Below are 20,817 nucleotides of genomic sequence, written 5' to 3' on the forward strand. Positions count from 1 at the left end.
GTCCAGGCACCTGAAACGCATCTTCAGCACGCCAAAGCACCTCTCTATCACTCCCCTTGTCGCTACATGGGCATCATTGTAGCGGTTCTCCGCCTCATTGCGTGGCCTCCGTATAGGCGTCATCAGCCACGATCGCAATGGGTAGCCCCTGTCGCCCAGCAACCAGCCCCTCAGCCGGGGATGACGTCCCTCGTACATGCCGGGGATGGATGACCGCGACAACACGTATGAGTTGTGTACACTGCCTGGATAACGGGCGCAGACGTGCAGGATCATCATGCGGTGGTCGCAGACCACCTGTATGTTCATCGAATAGTTCCCCATCCTATTGGTGAACACGGCCCTGTTATCTGCAGGTGGCCGCATGGCGACGTGCATCCCATCAATCGCGCCCTGGACCATGGGGAACCCGGCCACGGCAGAGAAGCCCACGGCCCGGGCATCTTGGCTGGCCCGGTCCACAGGGAAGCGGATGTAGCGGTGCACCATAGCATATAGGGCATCTGTCACTGCCCGGATGCACCGATGCACCGATGTCTGCGATATGCCGGACAGGTCCCCACTCAGTGCCTGGAATGACCCCGTTGCATAAAAGTTCAGGGCCACCGTAACCTTGACGGACACGGGGAGAGGCTGTCCCCCGCCAGTGCCACGCGGTGACAGGTATGCCAGCAGGTGGCAGATGTGTGCCACGGTTTCCCACCTCATCCGGAGTCACCTCCTGCATTCCCGGTCTGTGAGGTCCTGATATGACTGCTGGGGCCGGTACACACGGGGCGCCCTCGGGTGCCTCCATTGCCGTGGGGCCACGACGTCCTCCTCCCCCTCCTCGTCCTGTCGGTCAAGTGTCCCTCCAGCCTGGGCGGCTGCCGCCTGCCCCTCTGCGGCAGTCTGCGCCGCCTCTCTGGCACGCTCCACCTCCTCCTCCTCATCCAGGGCAACATAGACATTAGCGGCTGCCGCCACGGCGGCCAACATCGCTGGATGATCGGAAAACATGACGGCCTGGTGGGGGGGGGGGGGGGGGTGGTGGGAACGACGACATGTCATCATTGCCCATATCCCCTCCTCCCCCCCAGCCAGGTGGCATGGACCGCATGGGTCCGACTGTTGGAGGCTGGCACCTGGCCAGGTGGACCAACTCACTTGCCCCCCCATCCCCCTCCCCGGCACGGACCCCCCATCCCCCTCCCTGGCACGTGGACATCCCCCTCCCCGGCACGGGCCCCCCCCCCCCCATCCTCCTCCCCGGCACAGGCCCCCCCTCACCCCCCTCCCCGGCACGCCCCCCCCCCCCAATCCCCCTCCCCGGCACGGACCCCCCATCCCCCTCCCCGGCACGGGCCCCCCAACCCCCTCCCCGGCACGGACCCCCCATCCCACTCCCCGGCACGGCCCCCCATCCTCCTCCCCGGCACGGACCCCCCCATCCACCTCCCCGGCACGGACCCCCCATCACCCTCCCCAGCACAGACCCCCCCATCCCCCTCCCCGGCACTGACCCCCCATCCCCCTCCCCGGCACGGACCCCCCCCCCCATCCCCCTCCTCGGCACTCCCCCGAAGCCCAGCCCACTCTAACCACCCCCCCCGCCGCGCACACACACACAAATCCCCACACATTCAGACTGCGGCCACGCCATCGCCTGCCCAGCGGCCAACCCCCCAGGCCGTCACTCACGTCCACGCTGGTCGGCGTGAACCTGGAGCACAGGTTCACGCCGATGAAAAGGAGGTTTGATTTACCTCGACGTGACCGGTCATCACGTCGACGGGACTTCGGCCCATCCGGAAGGGAGAATATCGGCAGGCCCAAAATCGGCTGCCTTGCGCACAGGTGTCCCTCCAGCCTGGGCGGCTGCCGCCTGCCCCTCTGCGGCAGCCTGCACCGCCTCTCTGGCACGCTCCTCCTCCTCCTCATCCAGGGCAACATAGACATTAGCGGCTGCCGCCACGGCGGCCAACATCGCTAGATGATCGGAAAACATGACGGCCTGGTGGGGGGGGTGGGAACGACGACATGTCATCATTGCCCATATCCCCTCCTTCCCCCCATCCAGGTGGCATGGACCGCATGGGTCCGACTGTTGGAGGCTGGCACCTGGCCAGGTGGACCAACCCATTTGCCCCCCCATCCCCCTCCCCGGCACGGACCCCCCATCCCCCTCCCCGGCACGGACCCCCCATCCCCCTCCCCGGCACGGACTCCCCATCCCCCTCCCCATTCTACGACGTCTGTGGCGCCATTAACGCCCCGCCGACTTTTCGCCCTTCGGTGACTTTGGCAACCGGCGGGGGCGGCCAACGGCCAGTTGTGGGCCCAACACTGATCCCTGAGGAACACCACTAGCTACTGATTGCCAACCAGAGAAGCACCCATTAATCCCCACTCTTTGCTTTCTATTAATTAACCAATCCTCTATCCATGCCACTACTTTCCCCTTAATGCCATGCATCTTTATCTTATGCAGTAACCTTTTGTGTGGCACCTTGTCAAAGGCTTTCTGGAAATCCAGATATACCACATCCATTGGCTCCCCATTATCTACCGCACTGGTAATGTCCTCAAAAAATTCCACTAAATGAGTTAGGCACGACCTGCCCTTTATGAACCCATGCTGCGTCTGCCCAATGGGACAATTTCCATCCAGATGCCTCGCTATTTCTTCCTTGATGATAGATTCCAGCATCTTCCCTACTACCGAAGTTAAGCTCACTGGCCTATAATTACCCGCTTTCTGCCTACCTCCTTTTTAAAACAATGGTGTCACGTTTGCTAATTTCCAATGCGCCGGGACCACCCCAGAGTCTCGTGAATTTTGCTAAATTATCACTAGTGCATTTGCAATTTCCCTAGCCATCTCTTTTAGCGCTCTGGGGTGCATTCCATCAAGGCCAGGAGACTTGTCTACCTTTAGCCCCATTAGCTTGCCCATCACTACCTCCTTGGTGATAACAATCCTCTCAAGGTCCTCACCTGTCATAGCCTCATTTCCATCAGTCACTGGCATGTTATTTGTGTCTTCCACTGTGAAGAACGATCCAAAAAACCTGTTCAGTTCTTCAGCCATTTCGTCATCTCCCATTATTAAATCTCCCTTCTTATCCTCTAAAGGACCAATATTTACCTTAATCACTCTTTTTTGTTTTATATATGACTTTGACATGACTTCATCTCATAGATCTGATTACATTGTTTCCTTTGTGATGTTCAAAATGCTTTGACTTCAAGAGGTGTGAATTTTGGTTTGGTTCCTGTCATTTCTATAGTTTTATTTTCCAATTGTGTCCTCAGCTCATAATTTTGACTTTGATTTTGGCTTTGAATTATGTTTCTCGTAGACTGATAGTCTCCAGTTTTCTTTAATTTACCTGGTTTAGCAAATTTTCACACCTAGAATTATCGCCAAATTCAACTGAACCTCATCCATTCTTTTCCAGATCCTTACTAAGATATTTACTTTCAATGAAGGTGTGAGCCATTGTTTTTGGCTTCATTCAAAACCCTGTTTGTCTTGTTTGCTAAGCCTGCTTGACCAAGGATATCTGCATTTTACAATCCTTCCCTGGCAGCTGCTGTTAACCCTTTGTGGGATCTCTCCCTGTATTCTCTCATGTTTCTCTCAGACCAGATATTGCCAGACTTCCATGTTTCAAATGACACATCTTTCCATATTTTCAATAACAAGTACTAACTCCATTCTGAATGTTGCACCCACCACATTACTCAACCTTAAATTTTAAAAAAACCCAGAAAATACCAACTAACAGTAATAATAAAACAGCTCAGAACTGAGCATTCTTTGTATTTCGTACAGTTCACTGACATAGCAGAAGATGAAGTAAAAGAAAATGAGATCAAATAGCTGAGACCGTCTTCCTGCTTCAAGAAAAGAATGTCATGCATTTTGCTGCAAATGTTTTGTTTTCAATTTTGAGCTGTGTATACCTGCCAAATATCAGTTAGTTGCACGCTTGTCTCTGCTTTCCATGGCTTTATTTTGCTTCAATCAACCTCCATAGCACCATCATTGAGAAGGATTTTGTTTGATATAGACAGTACTCTGAAATATTCCAGTCAATTGCTTTATTTTACAGTGAATTCACAAGTTATAGTACTGCAGTTATCGTTAAAACAGTTTATTACTAACATCATGAAAACCTTTGACAGAAGACATTGACAAAAAAAAATCAAGTGAAATTTTATGGAAATCATAAATCTTTCAAAAACTAATGTGAACCTACAAGCTATTTGCCATTTAAAGTTATTGCATGAAGCATCACGTCCTTTATTGCAAATGTATGAAGCACCCGCGAGGTTTTGGAAACTTCACATCATTGCATGTCTCGGATCTAGGATGATAAATATCTGAATTTGCTTGGTTCTGTTAAGCTAAATCATCTTCTGGAATTATGAAAAAAAAATTCTCTCTTCTACTTTGAAGATACTGCATACTTGCTATAGTGGAGGGAGGATTGTGTGTGTAATATAATTATTTTAGCGACAATACTTTTTTAAAAAATGTATTATATTACAAACATGTATCAAAACAGGTTACAACGAATAAACTCCCCGGGAAACATACATCCCAACAATCAACTATACAGTCTGTACATATTTTTCCCTTTTTTCACCGCCCCCCCCCCTGACGAACAGCCCCTCAAACACAGTCATAAACATCCCCCACCTTTCCTCAAACACCCCTGAAGAGCCCCTTAACTCATACTTTATCTTCTCTAATCGCAGGAAGTCGTACAGGTCACCCAACCAAGCCGCTACCCCCGGTGGTGATGCCGACTGCCACTCCAGCAAAATCCGCCGTCGTGCAATCAGAGAGGCGAAGGAAAAACATCGGCCTTCCTCCTCTCCATGAGCTCCGGCTTCTCTGAAACCCCAAGTATTGCCACCAAAGGGTCTGGGTCCACCTCCTCCTCCACTATCTTGGCTAAGATCGCAAACACTCCCGCTCAGAATTTTCCCAATTTTTCGCAACCCCAAAATATGTGCACGTGATTTGCTGGCCCCCGCCCACACCTCTCACACTCATGAAAGAACCCACTCATTCTCGCCCGAGTCATATGCACCCTGTGCACCACCTTCAACTGTATCAGGCTCATTCTTGCACAAAAAGAGGTCCGGTTTATCCTACGCAGTGCCTCACTCCATACTCCCCAATTGAAGGGACAATACTTATAATGAGAATCTTAAAATCTTTGCAAGACAAAATCATGTAGTGATATCCTGACATCACATTATGACGCTTTGCTGCTCAAGACTCCTCACTCTCCCAGTTGTATTAAAATATTAAAGTGAAGCAAAGATAGATCACCATGGTAATTTTTTTTCCAAGGAAATACCCTAAGCAAAAGCACGTTTTATCATTTCTGGCCTGATCACAGAACCTATGTAACCTCATATTTTTATATGATTTGGTGTTATTTCACCACAAAAGAACCCACATTTTGATCTGAATTTGAATGCCGCCACAAAAATGGAAAAAAAAGCCATCAGTTTTTTTGAAAGAAATTAGTAGTGTCTTGGATTACTCCAAGGGTTCTTTATGATTCGGACACAATATAATAAAGAGAACAACAGAGGTTCGTCTACTCTACTTTATTAGCAAAAATAATACAAATAAGAATATAATATAAGAATATATATTTAAAAAATACAAAACAAGAATCTCGCGCCCTTCTGCTCGTCGGGGACCCCTGGGTCGACGGCGGCTTCGAGATTCGGTTCCTGGCACCAGTCGTGACTCTCGGTCCGAGGCGAAGTCCAACGAACGAGCAAAAGGGCCTGATATTTATACAATGAAGTAAATACGTCTAATAGATAAGGAGTTGGGAAAGTCAGCAAGTTGTTACAAATAGCTGGATAAATGAAGTATTAAACAATCATAGCGTGTCACGAAAAAGCCTGAGTTTGAACATCTGGCATTTTATGTTCCAGTAAACATCCTGGCCATCTGCCAAGTATCCTTACAGTGAACAGAAGTAACCCATTCCTTACATTCCACCCCAGGATACTTGGAAGCATTCACAGTTGTCTTTGATGGTCCCTTTGTTTAGGAACAACCTTCAACATGGGAATGGGTGCTTCATCAAAAAGGGTTACAAACATTTAGGGTTAGTAAAAATAAAAGTGAGTGGTAAAGAGTAAGGGCTCTTATATCCGGTAAAGGTGTTGCTGTTTCAGGGCCCCTTAACATCCTTTTACAGATGCATTTGGTTGTTAGGAATACATGAGGCGGGATTCTCCCGAATCGGCGCGATGGCCCGACGCTGGTGTAAAAAGCGGCGCGAACCACTCCGGCGTCGGGCCGACCGGAAGTAACAGAATTCTCCGCACTTCCGGGGGCTAGGCCAGAGCCAGAGGGGTTGGTGCCGCGCCAGCCGACGCCGAAGGGACTGCGCGAGTTAGCGCATGTACAGAACCGCCAGCGTGGTTCCGCGCATGTGCACACCGGTTGGCGTATTCTGGTGCATGCGCAGGGGGGTGTCTTCTCCACGCCAGCCATGGCGGAGCCCTACAGGGGCTGGCACGGAAGGAAGAAGTGCCCCCACGGCACAGGCCCGCCCGCAGATCGGTGGGCCCCGATCGCGGGCCAGGCCACCCTGGGGTCGGATCCGTCCCGAGGACCGCACCAGCCAACATACGTTCCAGGTCCCGCCATGTGGGACCATATCCAATCCATGTCGGCGGGACTGGTCAAAAACGGGCGGCCGCTCAGCCCACCGGGGCCTAGAGAATTGCCGGGGGTGTGTGGGGCGCTTCCAACGGCCCCCGACCGGCGTGGCGTGATCCCCGCCCGAAAACCGGTGCTGGATTCACGCCGCCCCCCGGGGATTCTCCGACCCTGTGGGTGGTCTGAGAATCCCACCCAAGATATTTACAGCAAAACTAAGTACAAAAACATGACCAAGCCTTGCATCATTGAGGCTTCCTAAGGATCTCCTCCATCAGTAGCCCAACTCCAAAGAGTGTTAGATTTGGTTGTTTGAGTTTTTTCAACCTCACTTTTAATGCGTTTTGCCAAATTAGCGATGCCTTTGGAGCAATCTGGCCCTATAAAAGGGAACAAGCTGAGCAAGAAATCTATCTCGTGCAGTGAGGGCACGTTAACTTCTTTGGACTGATGGTTTGTATCAGTAATTGTTCAACCTTGACATCTCACATCACTGTCTTGAGGCCATATGTTCTTTCTCCCTTGTCAATTTTGAGTGTGATGCAAAGACGGGGTCAAGGGATGAGCTTTTGATCCAAAATTGACTATAAAATCATATTGAATTGCCATACATTGATTATGTGTTAACTAAACTAAAACAAATGTCATTTCAACTTGTGAGTAACGGTTTTAACAGGGTGAGATCTTACTCTTCCACCCCTTATCTCTTTATTATTCTTGGTCACTTTCTTTCTCTAGCCCTTGAGTGGGGTGATCTGTGCAGAGAGAGAATCCACTTCTTTGTTTTTGTTTTCGATTCCAGTTTTCTCTTCCCATAACTTGTGTTAAATTCCAGTTTATTCCATAACCTATTGTAACTTGAACGTGATCTCTGAATAATTGGATTGATATCCCTTTCTCTCTGACACTCCCCATTTGCAAATCATCTCACTCAAATATCATTCAAAATAACATCATGCATGGACTTAAAATGTTCTCCAACTCTCCAAATTGTCTGTATCCATCTTGCGGTTATTCCTCACCAGGTTTACTTCCTACCAGGCCCTTGTTCTTATCCAAATAATTAACCCTGTCACTTCATTTTGACAGGTATCTGTATGTTTGATTCTATCACAATTATTTTAAAGGCAGTTTCTCTATGGAATATGTATCAGTACCTTAATCACTTAATGATGTTGTTTTACTCTGTTGGCCCCATTGACCATTTCCAGCCATGCTGTTTGTCAAGTAGTTTGCATGCTTGGCGCTTTCTCTTGGCAAGGCTGCCTGTTAGTCACTTTACACGTAATTCACCTGCACACGCACGCAGTGCCCCCAATGTCACACCATACATTATTAAACCTTTTGTGATCTTATCAAAGGATCTCAAAGTTGTTGCTTATCTCTCCACGTATGGTCTAGATGCCTTGGGTGATGGCCAGAGTATCAGACTTTATTCTCTTAAATAAAAGTATAAACAAGGACACGCACATTACCAAGAGAAAGTTTATCAATTTATTAGCCTGCTCTAGAATTTCCCTTTCATATTAATGCCAGATTTAAATATTCCATTGAATTGCACCCATTATTCCAATTCCCATTTGCTATTTTGATTTCCTGTCTCAATTGTCCACTCTCAATGACTTAATCCTATCCTAACCATGTGTCCTGGAGAAACCTTGCAGTCCAATAAAATATCTTCATGTTTAAAACAGAAATCCATCATTTTCATTTGATTCCAGGCAGTAACAATGTGATTGCTTGTTCTTGGTCTTAAATTACATCTTTTTTAAGGTAACTTGCAAAATTACATTGTCTTTCTAAATCCCAGAATTGTCCCAAATTCAAACAACAGTGTTCATAGAATCATAGATCATCGAATCATAGAATTTGCAGTGCAGAAGGAAGCCATTCGGCCTATCGAGTCTGCACCAGCCCTTGGAAAGAGCACCCTACTAAAGCCCACGCTTCCACCCTATTCCCCTAACCCAGTAACCCAACCTAACCTTTGGGACACTAAGGGGCAATTTAGCATGGCCAATCCACATAATCTCCACATCTTTGGACTGTGGGAGGAAACCGAAGCACCAGAGGAAACCCACGCAGATACGAGGAGAAAGTGCAAACTCCACATAGTCATCCGAGGCCAGAATTGAACCTGGGACCCTGGAACAGTGAGGCAGCAGTTCTAACCACTGTGCCAGCATGCCAGTGTTGTTGGCTTTTAGATTTTTATTAATGTCCAGTTCATCACTTCTTAAGTTGTAGAATCTCTTCTTCAAAAAAGAGGCTTTGTCCTTATGTCCATGGACACCAGCTAAGCTGCAAATCTTATTCCACTTGCAGTTACCTGTAAAGTAAAACACAAAAGATCCATTCTGCTTCGGGCAAAATGGGTTAATTAATCGGAACATATCTGACAATTGAAACTTAAAATTTGTAAGTCCCAATTCCTGAGAAAAAAGAATACCTCCTCATCTCTGTCTTATATGGGAGACCCCTTATTTTTAAACTGTGTTCTTTAGTTCTAGTATGTGCATGGAATTCAAGTAAGTAGTGTGACTCCTACCATATTGCTAAAGGCTCAAGTATAGGCATCCAGGATCAAAGCAAATTACTGTAGATGCTGGAATCTGAAACAAAAATAGAAAATGCTGGAAAATCTCAGCAGGTCTGGCAGCATCTGTAAGGAAAAAAAAGAGCTAATGTCCCCACCTTCTATGCCTTTTAGCTTTGACAAAATTTAGCTCTTTTCTCTCCTTACAGATGCTGCCAGACCTGCTGAGATTTTCCAGCATTTTCTCTTTTGGTTTTAGGCATCCAGGAACTGTTACAGAAACAGACATTATGTGAAATAATAATAATAATAACCTTTTATTGTCACACGTATGAAGTTACTGTGAAAAGCCCCTAGTCGCCACATTCCTAGGAGTCTAATGCCTGTAATTGGACCCCGTCCTAAAATTGGATTGTCATAACCACAGGCATTGTCCCCTACACATCGTCTCTGAGCCAATTTTACTCTCATATTCCTCTGATTCAGAGGTATGAGTGCTAGTTGAGTCAAGCTTTCATCTGGTAACAATAAACTGCATTCTAAGTTTTTTACGCAGTTACATATATTGTTTGAAGAGTTATAAATACAGGTTTCTTAGTTCTAAAACATGCTTTATGTGTGTTCCTCTTAACATCTGATAAATTGTAAAGTATTTTGCACAATTAGTGAACAAAATAGAGTTGATATATTTAATATATTTTAATTAATGTCTGTGTATCTTTTCTGTTTTTCATCCAGGTGCCATTGCAATCTTAATTCCACGTCTTGATTTAGTGATTTCATTTGTTGGAGCAGTCAGCAGTAGTGCTTTGGCCCTCATCTTCCCGCCCTTATTGGAGATCATCACTTTTTCTGGAGAAGGAATTTCTCTTTGGTTGCTGCTAAAGGACATCTTTATAGCACTGATAGGAATCATTGGCTTTTTGACTGGATCATATGTAACTATTGTGGAGATCATCTACCCAGAGACAGCATCAATAATGAAACCGATCTTTGGTCCTTCCCTCAACTTCAGCTCTACTGTACTGAATTCCTGGGCCAATAGTTCAAGCTCCTGAGTGAAAGGTACTTTAGATCCGCTACATTTAGAGGAATTCTGGAAATAATCGACAACTATGTCTTTTACATAACCATGGAGTGAAAATGGAAATACTACACCTACTAAGCACTTCACTGCAATTCCAAAGCTCTTACAAACTAACATGTAAGACAACTGAGAATCTGGTTTCAGCTGCTTTGTAATTCTTTGTTTTGATTTGAAAATGTTCATACAATGGGCTCTCTTTCTTAACATACAACATTTGCCTCCTCTCCTCTCCCACTCGGGCATTGCTGTTCTATAGATGGGTCACATAAGTTGATTTGCAGTCCAGTGTTCCTCTCTCCTTGTGGGGAAACGTCTTCCTTCTGCTTGGCACCTCTCTTAGGCTATGCTGAGATTAGAAACCGAAGAGTGACAGAGTTGTAACCATGAATCAATGTAGTAACATTCCTTGGCGCAGTGCATGATAGATTTCATCCCTGTGCTTGTCTCATTATTTTATTCATAATGATTTAAGTCATGATAATGCTAAAACACATAGAAAATAGGATGTAGTGGCTTGGCTGCATTCTCACAAGGCCATTACAGTCCTCCCCTCTGATTCTGTCATCCTGTGAACTAATCTGTATAATGCCAGTCCCTTCAGAGCATTAGCACAACAGTCAACCCAGTATTAAACAACTGGGGAACTGAAAAGGATTCATATGATTAAGATTTTGTATCACTTTAAATGTGCTCTGCTGACCTCTACTGCCTAACCTCTCCAAAATAAAATGTTCTCAATGAAATTTGGCAACAGATGAGCTCCGATTCTATTCAGTAGCCTATTCATGTGACTGTCATGAACTCAAAGCTGACATGCTGTCAGCCCAGCTGTTCTAGCTGAATCCTGCTGCACTCCAGTTCTTCAGCCTGTGGTTTGAACTCAAGCTTCGGATTTGAATATGTCCAATTGGAAAGTTTTCAGGTTGTCACTTAGTGGCTGTGTGTGGGGAGGATCATCAAGGAATTGTGTTCTATCTTACGTTGCTATTATTAATGACACTCTATCTAAAGTCCTCAGCTTCACATGTTCCACCCTGAAACCTGAAAGAGGCTTGAAGGCAGCAAAAACCGGGATATTGAAAGGGAGGTATTAAAGCAAGCACAAAACCTTTTGAGCTGTTATCTTTTGATATGAAACATAAAATCATGGCTTCATTAATTTGTAATCCATATAAAATCCTCTTTGTAACAAGCTATTTCTCATTGTTCCAAAAATAATTTAATAAGTGGGTGGGGGTGTACTATGCAAAAGGAGCAAGCAAAATGTAGACTACTGAATACAATTCTATAATTTTTAACTGTACAAAAGTAACACTCTGTAATCTAATTGTATAGAAGTTGGGACTCGGACACCTAGAGAACCTGGGGATGTATAATAGGTTTAAATATTTATTTCCTAAATTAACAAAATAGTCTTGCCTCTAATAAGTCAAAAACATGTTTGAGTGTGTGGAACTTTTTCATATCATAAATAATGTGTCAAATTTAGATAGTTTGGAAATAAGATAATGTGGAGGCATCCACCTGCTAAAGGATTCAATCTATGTCATATTTTTACAAATAAGATTAATTAGTGATTGCCACTCGTTCAGCCATTTTGAACTAAAGCATTGTATTTGTTCATTACTAAACCATTCACAGCAATCAGCAAGAAGGCTGCACCAGAGATACTTAAATAGTATCTGTTTCATTCAGGTAAGTCTTTGGTTAGTGATTTTAGACTTCCTGAGGACTTGTGGGCCTATTTCTGCCTGTATTGACCATTCGAACAGTGTTCGCAAATAGTGGAGTGTTAATTCTGGAGCTATGGAACAATCTCTGTCCAGGGGCTGGTGAGGGAAGGTGTCCTTCCAACAGGAGTATGTGGCTCAGTCTGCCATTGGGCTGTCGGAGGAGGAAGTGCAATGAGCCAATGTGCTGAAACTAACAGCAGCTGGAGAAGAGGGTATATATAGGAGGGGAGGACACAAGAGGCCTTACACCATGTTCGGTGTACAGGAGCAGAGCGTCTTACCTCTGAACAAAGAGACAGGGTGTCCAGTGGCTTTACTTCACCAGGGATTCTGTGACAGTACCATGTCACCATCACCAAACACAGCACGCAACAGGTCATTTCCTCACTGACTGTGGCTTCAAACATCTCTGCTTAGGATCATTGCAACCTGTGACAGATGCCATTAATAGCATTGGCCCATTTGCAGTGCATTGCAGCATCAAGCAGATGACTAATGCGCTCTATACTAAACTCTCCTCAGTGAAGCGAGAAGTTGGGGCTCTGGAATTTACCAAGATACAGGATTTCTCCAGGTGCAGGGCAGAATTACCCAAACCTTAAAGCCATGTATGCTCCGGATAAAGAAACTGGAATATACATGATCAGGAAGGACCTCCACTGACTCAACAACTGGAACTCTGTCACAGAGACAGAGGAGTGCTATATCATTGTCATTCCTACATGGAACACCAATTGAGCAAACAATTGGGAGCTTGAAGCAAAGGTTCCACTATCTGGATAGATCTGGAGGTGTCCTGCGATATAGCCTTGACAGAGAAAGTCTCCAGAATTATTGTCATTGACTGCATGCTTCATAAATTTGTCCCTGCAAACGAAACAATTCTTCCATTCACCTGGGGACCTGTAGAGGTTGGGGTGGTTTAAAGTGGTGGTGCAGGAGCAGGAAAAGCAGTAGAAAATCAAGATGTTCAGTGAAGGTAAGCATCACCAGTCTTGTCAGCAGCCAGAGATTTATAGTGAATACTTTGTTTGAATCATTGCCATCCTCCATCACCAACAGTCTCTCCTAATCAGATCCAGTCATTGCATGCACCAGATGAATGTCCTCCACTTGAACACCAAGGATATTGTTATCCTTTCATGGCCAAACATCCACCGGTCCAAACAGACAGTGAACAAGAAGAAAGTGGTCCAAAATGGTTCAGTTTTTTGAACACATATGAGGTGCTTGCTGTGGATGAGAAGGAAGGCAACAGACTCATTATGGCACCATGATGAAGGAAGCCATTCAAATGGGAGAAACGAAAGGGAATGTGGTAATGATAAGAAATGATATAGTCAGGGAGATATTTTCTGCAGCCATAACCAGGAACTCCGAAGATTGTGTTGCTTGCCAAGTGTCAGAGTTAAGGGCATTGCTTCATGGCTGAGGAAGAACTTGGAGTCAGAGGGGGAGGATCTAGCTGTAGTGACCCAAGAGGGACAAATGACATAGGTAGAACCAGGAATGATGTTCTGCTAAGAGAGCTTGAAGAGATAGAGACCAAGTTAAAATGTAGAACTTCAGAGGTAATCATCTCTGGTTTGTCACCTGAGCCACCTGCCAATTGGGTCAAGCAGATTAAATAATTGAATATGTGGCTCAGAGATTGTTGTGGAAAGAAAGGGTTTCAATTCATGGCATCAGTAGTCAGGGAAGAGTGTTGGGATTCCGTCAGGGTGAGCTCCACTCAAATTGGGCTGAGAATAAAGAGAAAGGTTGAGGCATCATAACAGCATAATGATGGGGGTAAAGACAAGCAGATTGGAACAGGAAGAGATAGAGAGTTTAACATACATCAGTGAAGAAAGTAATTGAAGGAAATAATAGTAAAAAAAATGAAATGTAATATTCTTTATCTGAATGCACAAAGCATCTGCAATAAGATAGATGAACTAGTGGCTTAAATAGAGGTAAAATGCTTTCGTTTTAATCGCCATGACAGAGACATGGTTGCAAGGTGTGATCCAGGTTGGAAAAAAAATTATATGAATTACACAGTATTTCAGAAAGACAGAATGGCAAAGAAGGAGGGGTAAACCTGATTGTAAAGGATGACATAAGAGTATTAGTGAGAAAGGATCTGGCCTCAGAACTAGAATCAGTATGGGTGGAAATTAGCCCAAGAATCAGAAAACATGATGGGAGTAATTTATAGGGCCCCTAACTAAGTATATCATTAGACAGAGCATTAAAACCATTAGAGCTTTTAACAAAGGCAATATATTAATTGTGGTGAACTTTGATCTTCATATAGACGGGGACAATCAAATTGGCAAGAGTGATCTAGAAAATGTATTTGCTAAATGTTTTCACGTCAGTTTCCTGGAGCCAAAAATTGTGGAACTGACTGGGGATAAAGCTGCCTTATATCCAGTATTTTGCAATGAAGCAAAGTTAAGAAGTAATGTCAGAGTAAAAGTTCCACTGGGAAATAATCGTCATAATACCCTTGAATTTCATGTTAAGTTTGAAGGTGACCTACTCCAATCGCAAACAAGAGCCGGGATTCTCCCCTACCCGGTGGGGCGGGGGTTCCCGGAGGGAAGGAGTGGCGGGAACTACTCCGGCGTCGGACCGCCCCAAAGGTGCGGATTTCTCCACACCTTTAGGGGCCAAGCCCTCACCTTGAGGGGTTAGGCCCTCGCCGGAGTGGTTGGCGCGCCACCGGCCGGTGGGAAAGGCCTTTGGCGCTAGCCGGCGGAGGTCTGCACATGTGTGGGAGCGTCAGTGGCTGCTGACGTCATCCCCGCGCATACGCAGGGTGGGGTTCACTTCCGCATCGGCCATCACGGAGACCTATATGGCCGAGGCGGAAGGAAAAGAGTGCCCCCACGGCACAGGCCCGCCCGCGGATCGGTGGGCCCCGATCGCAGCCAGGCCACCGTGGGGGCACCCCCCCGGGGCCAGATCGCCCCACGCCCCCCCCCCCCCCCAGGACCCCAGAGCCCGCCTGCGCTGCCAGTCCCGCCGGTAAGGTAGGTGGTTTTATTCACGCCTGCGGGACTGGCATGACAGCAGCGGGACTTCGGCCCATTGCGGGCCAGAGAATCGCCGGGGGGGGACCGGCGTGGCGTGATTCCCGCCCCCACCGAATTTTCGGTGCCGGAGAATTCGGCGGGGGCGGGATTCACGCCGCCCCCCGGCAATTCGCCGACCCAGCGGGGGGGGGGGGAGAATCCCGCCCAAGATTCTTAAACTTAAATGAGCAGTCAATTAAATGGTATGATTAAAATGGTAATTGGGTAAATAAATAAACTAAAACGCATTGCAGTAAATTATCAGCAGGAAACATTTAAGGAAACAATTCAAAATATTCAAGAAAAATGCATTTCAATTGGAAAACAAAATCTCAGCAAGAAAGATCCATCTGTGGCTCACTGAAAAAAATAAGGATAGTTTTAGATTTAAAGAAGTGGCTGAGAATGTTGTAAAAAAACAGTATCAAGTCTGAGGATTGGGTGTATTTTAGAAACCATCAAAGGGTCACTAAATCATTGACAGAAAGGAAACAAGTAGAATATGAAAGTAATCTGGCCCGAAATATAAAAACAGATTGTAAGAGATTTTATGAATATATAAAAAGGAAGAGAATCGCTAAAGGAAATGTTAAAACGGAGACAGAACACATTATCATGGGCAGTGAGGAAATGGGGGAAATGTTCAACAAATATTTTGTGTCTGTCTTCACTATAGAAGACACAGGTTGCATACCAGAAACCGACAATAACATAGGGACAAAAAGATTCAGGAAATGAAGATAATTAATGTCGAAAAATAAAAAGTTGGAGAATTTGAGGGTCTAAAATCTGACAATTCCCATGTTGTATTGCGAGGTAAGCGACAAGGCAGTGTTAAATCGCAACAATGATTTATTTATCTAAGAAGAAGTTTATATATAGAATAGTACAACTACACAGATCTTGTTCCCTCAACTCCCAGGCTAACTCTGGCCAAACCCCAACAGCCAGGACTATGCCCAAACACCCAATAGGCTAACGTTCACGTACTCCGCCCCCATAGGCTCCGGGTCTGTCCTGTGGCCCGTGAAGAATCGCACCTTAAAAGGACCATGCTACCACTTCCTTGAACCTGTTGAACTACACCTAAGGTTCTAAAAGAGATGACAGCAGAGATAGTGGATGTGCTAACTATGGCTGGGATTTTCCGCATCCCTGCAGCTTGTTTTCCGACGGCTCACCGATGGCCTTCGGCAGGATCTTCCGGTCATTTCCATTGCTTGCTGGCTGTGCCTTCAGGGTACCCACCTCAGGAGGCTGCCTTCAATGGAACCGGAAGATCTGTCGGTGAGAATCGCCGGAAAATCCCAGTCAACGATTTTCCAAAATTCATTGGAGTTAAGAATTATTCCATCAGATTGGAAATTGGCAAATCAAAGACGAGGGAGAGAGAAAGTGAACTACAGGCCAGTTAACCTCCTAATATCAGTCGTTAGGTATCTATTGTTAATGAATTCTTTACAATGCATTTGGATAAATACAGTATGATTAGAACAATCAACATGATTTTATAAAGAGAAATCCTGTTTGAAAAATGTATTGAGTTCTTTAAGGATGTAACTAGTGGAGTAGATAAAGGGGAACCATTTATTTAAAGCATAGCTGGATTTCCAAAAGACCTTCAATAAAGTGTGACACAAAGGGTTGAAGGGAAAGATATGGGGCAGAGAGTGGGCATAAACAGAGCATTTTCAAGTTGGCAGGCTGTAACTAGTGGACTGGTGCTAGGAGGACACAAAGAGGCCACAGCAAGCTATTGACAGGGAAAATGAGATGGCAAATGTAGTATAATGTAGGGAAGTGTGAAGATATTCACTTTGGTCAGAAGAAAAGCAGAATATTTTTTGAAAGATGAGGAACTTGTAAATGTTGTTGCTCAAAGAGAATTTGGGCTGCTTGAACGATGAAAACAGCATAAGTGCAGCAAGCAATTAGGAAGGCAAATGTCAAGTTGACCTTTATTGCAAAGGGAAGAATAAGGAGTCTTGCAAAAATTGTACAGGGCTTTAATTGCACAGGGCTTTGGTGAGACCACATCTGTAATACTGGGCTAGATTCTCCGGTTCCCCAGCCGTGTGTTTCTCGGCGGTGCGCCGATCGCTAACGGTGAGATTCTGTCTTCCCGCCGCTTGACAATGGGATTTCCCATTGAAGTCACCCCATGCACTGGGAACCCCATGAGCGGGGGGGCGTTGCCAGCGGGAAAAATGAATCGCAAAGGCTGCAGAATTCCAGCCACTGTGTACTTTTGGCCTCCATATTTGCATTGGTGGGGGTACAGCAAAGGTTCACCGAATTAGTCCGAGTGAGTGGGTTGTCCTATGATGAGAAGCTGAGTAAATTAGGCCTATATTCTCTGGAATTTAGAAGAATGAGAGGTGATCTCATTGAAACATACAAGGTTCTGAAGAGGCGACGAGATTTTTCTCCACTGGGCAGGGAATCTAAATCACAGGGCAAAGTTTCAGGGATAAAGAGGCTGATCATTTAGGACGGAGATGAGAAATTACTTCGCTCAAAGGTTGTGAATCTTTGGAATTCTCCATCCCAGAAGGTTGTGGATTCTCAGTCATTGAATGCATTTAAGGATGGGATAGATAGATTGTTTGTCTCAGGGAATCGAGGGATATTGGAAGGGGAGGGAGGGAACGTGGAGTTGAAGCCCAAGATCTGCCACAATCGTACTGAAAGGCAGAGCAAATTTGACAGGCCATATGCTCAACTCCTCCTATGTCTTGTGTTCTACTGTTACAATTCAGAACAAACTGTAAAGCGAGACAGCACCCTTATGCACATCCTTACTGCCTGCCTTAAATATGCTTTTAACTAACCTACAAAAGGTTACCTCAGTGACGATGAAACATCTTGGATCAGGAGGTAGGCTGGAGAATCAGGCATGCTGTCATTCTGAGACAGGACTGTATGTGTTTCATCTATGATGCTACAGCCATTGACATCCGGCTGATCCTCAGCTACATCATTGCCCTGCATGAGGAAATAGTTCAGGGTGATGCGATGTTTTGAAAGCCCCAATCTTCTGTCTTAGACAATACCTCTTGGAATTTATCTGGATCTGTTGTCTGGGTCTTCCACTGCACTGCTGTCAGATTTACAGTGGGGGGGGGGGGGGGGGGGGGTGCCAGAGGCAAATCCATTTTTGAAGCAATGCAGTTTTACTGAGAAACATCACTGGAATGGAAGTATATTGGAGTAGCTTTGCTGTGAGAATTTTAGCCTAGCATTGCTAAACCAATATGACAAGATTACCTATTATTTTCACTGTTACTAAGGCCAATCATGTGAATGAGAAAATAAGTCAAACTGAAATTCATTAACATTATGCGTTGAATAATATCATGTATAAATTGGTTTCAAAATCATTAATTTTCTGGCACTTGGTTAGATAAACAGTATGTGGAATGTAGTATCATTTCTGATAGTTGATGCTAAGGATCAAGATTATTACACAAAATTGATATTTCACAGATGTGAAAATAAAAGTGTTTTGATCTACATATTTGGCTGAATCATAAATAACTCTCAGTAATGGTATGCAGTTTACTCGAATGCTTTTAAAATTTAATTTAATAGTTCTGTCAGGACTGCAGTAAGCGCAGATTGAATCTTATATCTATCCCAATATGTTCAGTTGTTGGCATGTGGAAAAGCAACATAATTCAAACCGTCCTATGAGCCATGAGCACAAGTGAAGGCGTTCGCAGAGCTGTCAGTGGAAAGTTATCATTTATTGAATTATCATTGTGCTCAACCACAACAATATATATCATTTATATTATTGTTTCAGAGCACAGCAACAGTGACCCATTAGAAAGAGGCTTATCTTTTAATGTATTACCATTTTCAGTACAAATCTGATTATCAAAATAAATACTGACTGTAAAAAGGTGTAACTAGAAATATAAGATATTGCCAGATTTTGAATCATCCTCATTAGCTTTCACATTTTTGTATTTTCTTTCTTACAAAGTTCTTCTCGGACAGATATATCTTAATAACCTTCATTAGTTGTGTGCCTCTGGTGACTTCATGTTATCCTCAGTTGAACAATCTGGTTTAATGTATTGTGTTATTTCATGTCATGCTCAGAAAATACTGATGTATAATATAAAATAATGATCAGTTTCTTTTGGTTCATTCCCCTCAACATTATTTTTGCATAAGAGCACTGGTAGCTAAAATTGCTCGCCTGTAATGATCTATTAAACATTTACTTTTAACCTGATGAGATATTAGGACTCAACGATAGGCTAGGCTTCACAATCAGGTTATATATTTTCGACCTGTCTGATCAGATTAACTGCTTGTGTTACAGATCTCTGTAATATGATGATGTAGTAAATAGTGCACTGTTGCAGATAAAGTGCACTGTATCTGATATTTGGTAAACTCTTTTTAAATGATTTAATGCGTTAGAAAACTTTTGTGTAAAATAATTTGGAAAATTTCAAATATATTTGCTTTTGTAAAATTTCAGAATTAGAGATGTCATTTTTTTAATGTCGCAACAGAATTACAATAAATGTTTATCTACCACAGAATTTACAAGTGAGGCACAGGTAATCATTTTGTTAGAGAAGTTTATTTTCTTAACTATTCTAATTATTGAAGAGTGTGAATAGGCAGCTAAAACAAAGCAATACAATGCAAACAAGAGAATAGATAATCGAAGCTAAAACTAAACTTACTACAAATGTTTAGCTCCAGATGTTTATAATAATTTTTTTTCAAAGATTTATCAGAGAGCCCATTATGCTTGCAGGCATTGCAAACAATAGTTTGATGGTAGAGGAATGGTAAGGTCGGAAATCTATAGGTAGGATACAGGAATTGGTTTTTGCATTTGATTGTGACAACATTGCAAAAAACCAAAGAATCAAAAATGCATACATAAAACTAAAACGATGAAAGGGAAAACAATGTAATCAGTATGAATACATAGGAAACATACATACACAGCTACAGGGCATGTTAACACTGGGCACCCAGTAATTGGTTACTACAACCGCATTATTTGATTGTTTACATTTGACCCCATAGTATTAAAATATACCAGGGGAGTATCTGTGGCCACCAAGGTGTTACCGCTTTGTTGTCGTGGCTCTCTTTCTTTCGGCGCTCTTTAACTCCTCTACCCTGCTTCCCTTTACCCTGGGTGATGGTTTCCCTTCCCCTGTCGCCGCCCCCCCCCCCTTCTTTTCTCCTTTTGTCTGTTTTGGTCACCCCTCCCTGCTCATCCCCTCTTTCCTCCCCCCCCCTTATTGGTTGCTGGTCATGAACAGGTCCTCGAACAGGCTGGTAATTTGCATCCATGTACTGCGGAAGCCCTCCTCCGATCTTCTGGTGGTGAATTTTATCTTTTCCAATTTAAGGAATTCCGCCAAGTCGGACAGCCAGCCTGCGGCCTTGGGTGGAACGGCTGATCTCCAGCCGAGCAGGAGTCTGCAGCGGGTGATCAGGGAGGCAAAGGCTAGGGCACCTGCCCCTCTCCCCGTAAAGAGTTCTGGCTATTCCAACACCCCCAAGACCCCCACTAGTGGACATAGCTCCACTTTCACAACCTTGGACATGGCCTCGTAAAAGGCAGTCCAGTACCCGACAAGTCTGGGACAGGACCAGAACATGTGGGTGGCTGGCTGGGCCTTCTTGGCATTGTTCACATTTGTTCTCCACCTCTGGGAAGAACACTCATG

At 44.7% G+C, this 20,817-nt stretch overlaps 1 protein-coding gene across 4 annotated transcripts in view; it reads left to right on the forward strand.

Annotated features, from left to right (window-relative positions):
* Positions 1-11,064, forward strand: part of slc36a4 (solute carrier family 36 member 4) — a 434,983-nt gene extending 423,919 nt beyond the window's left edge. For all 4 annotated transcript variants that reach the window (XM_072476443.1, XM_072476444.1, XM_072476441.1 and 1 more), the window contains one exon: positions 9,963-11,064. In XM_072476443.1, coding sequence (XP_072332544.1) covers positions 9,963-10,282 — 320 coding nt within the window. In that variant the 3' untranslated portion in view covers positions 10,283-11,064. The remainder of the gene's footprint in view (positions 1-9,962) is intronic.
* Positions 11,065-20,817: the final 9,753 nt, after the last annotated feature.

The sequence above is a fragment of the Scyliorhinus torazame genome, chromosome 15 (assembly GCF_047496885.1).
Source record: "Scyliorhinus torazame isolate Kashiwa2021f chromosome 15, sScyTor2.1, whole genome shotgun sequence".
Classification (NCBI taxonomy): Eukaryota; Metazoa; Chordata; class Chondrichthyes; order Carcharhiniformes; family Scyliorhinidae; genus Scyliorhinus; species Scyliorhinus torazame.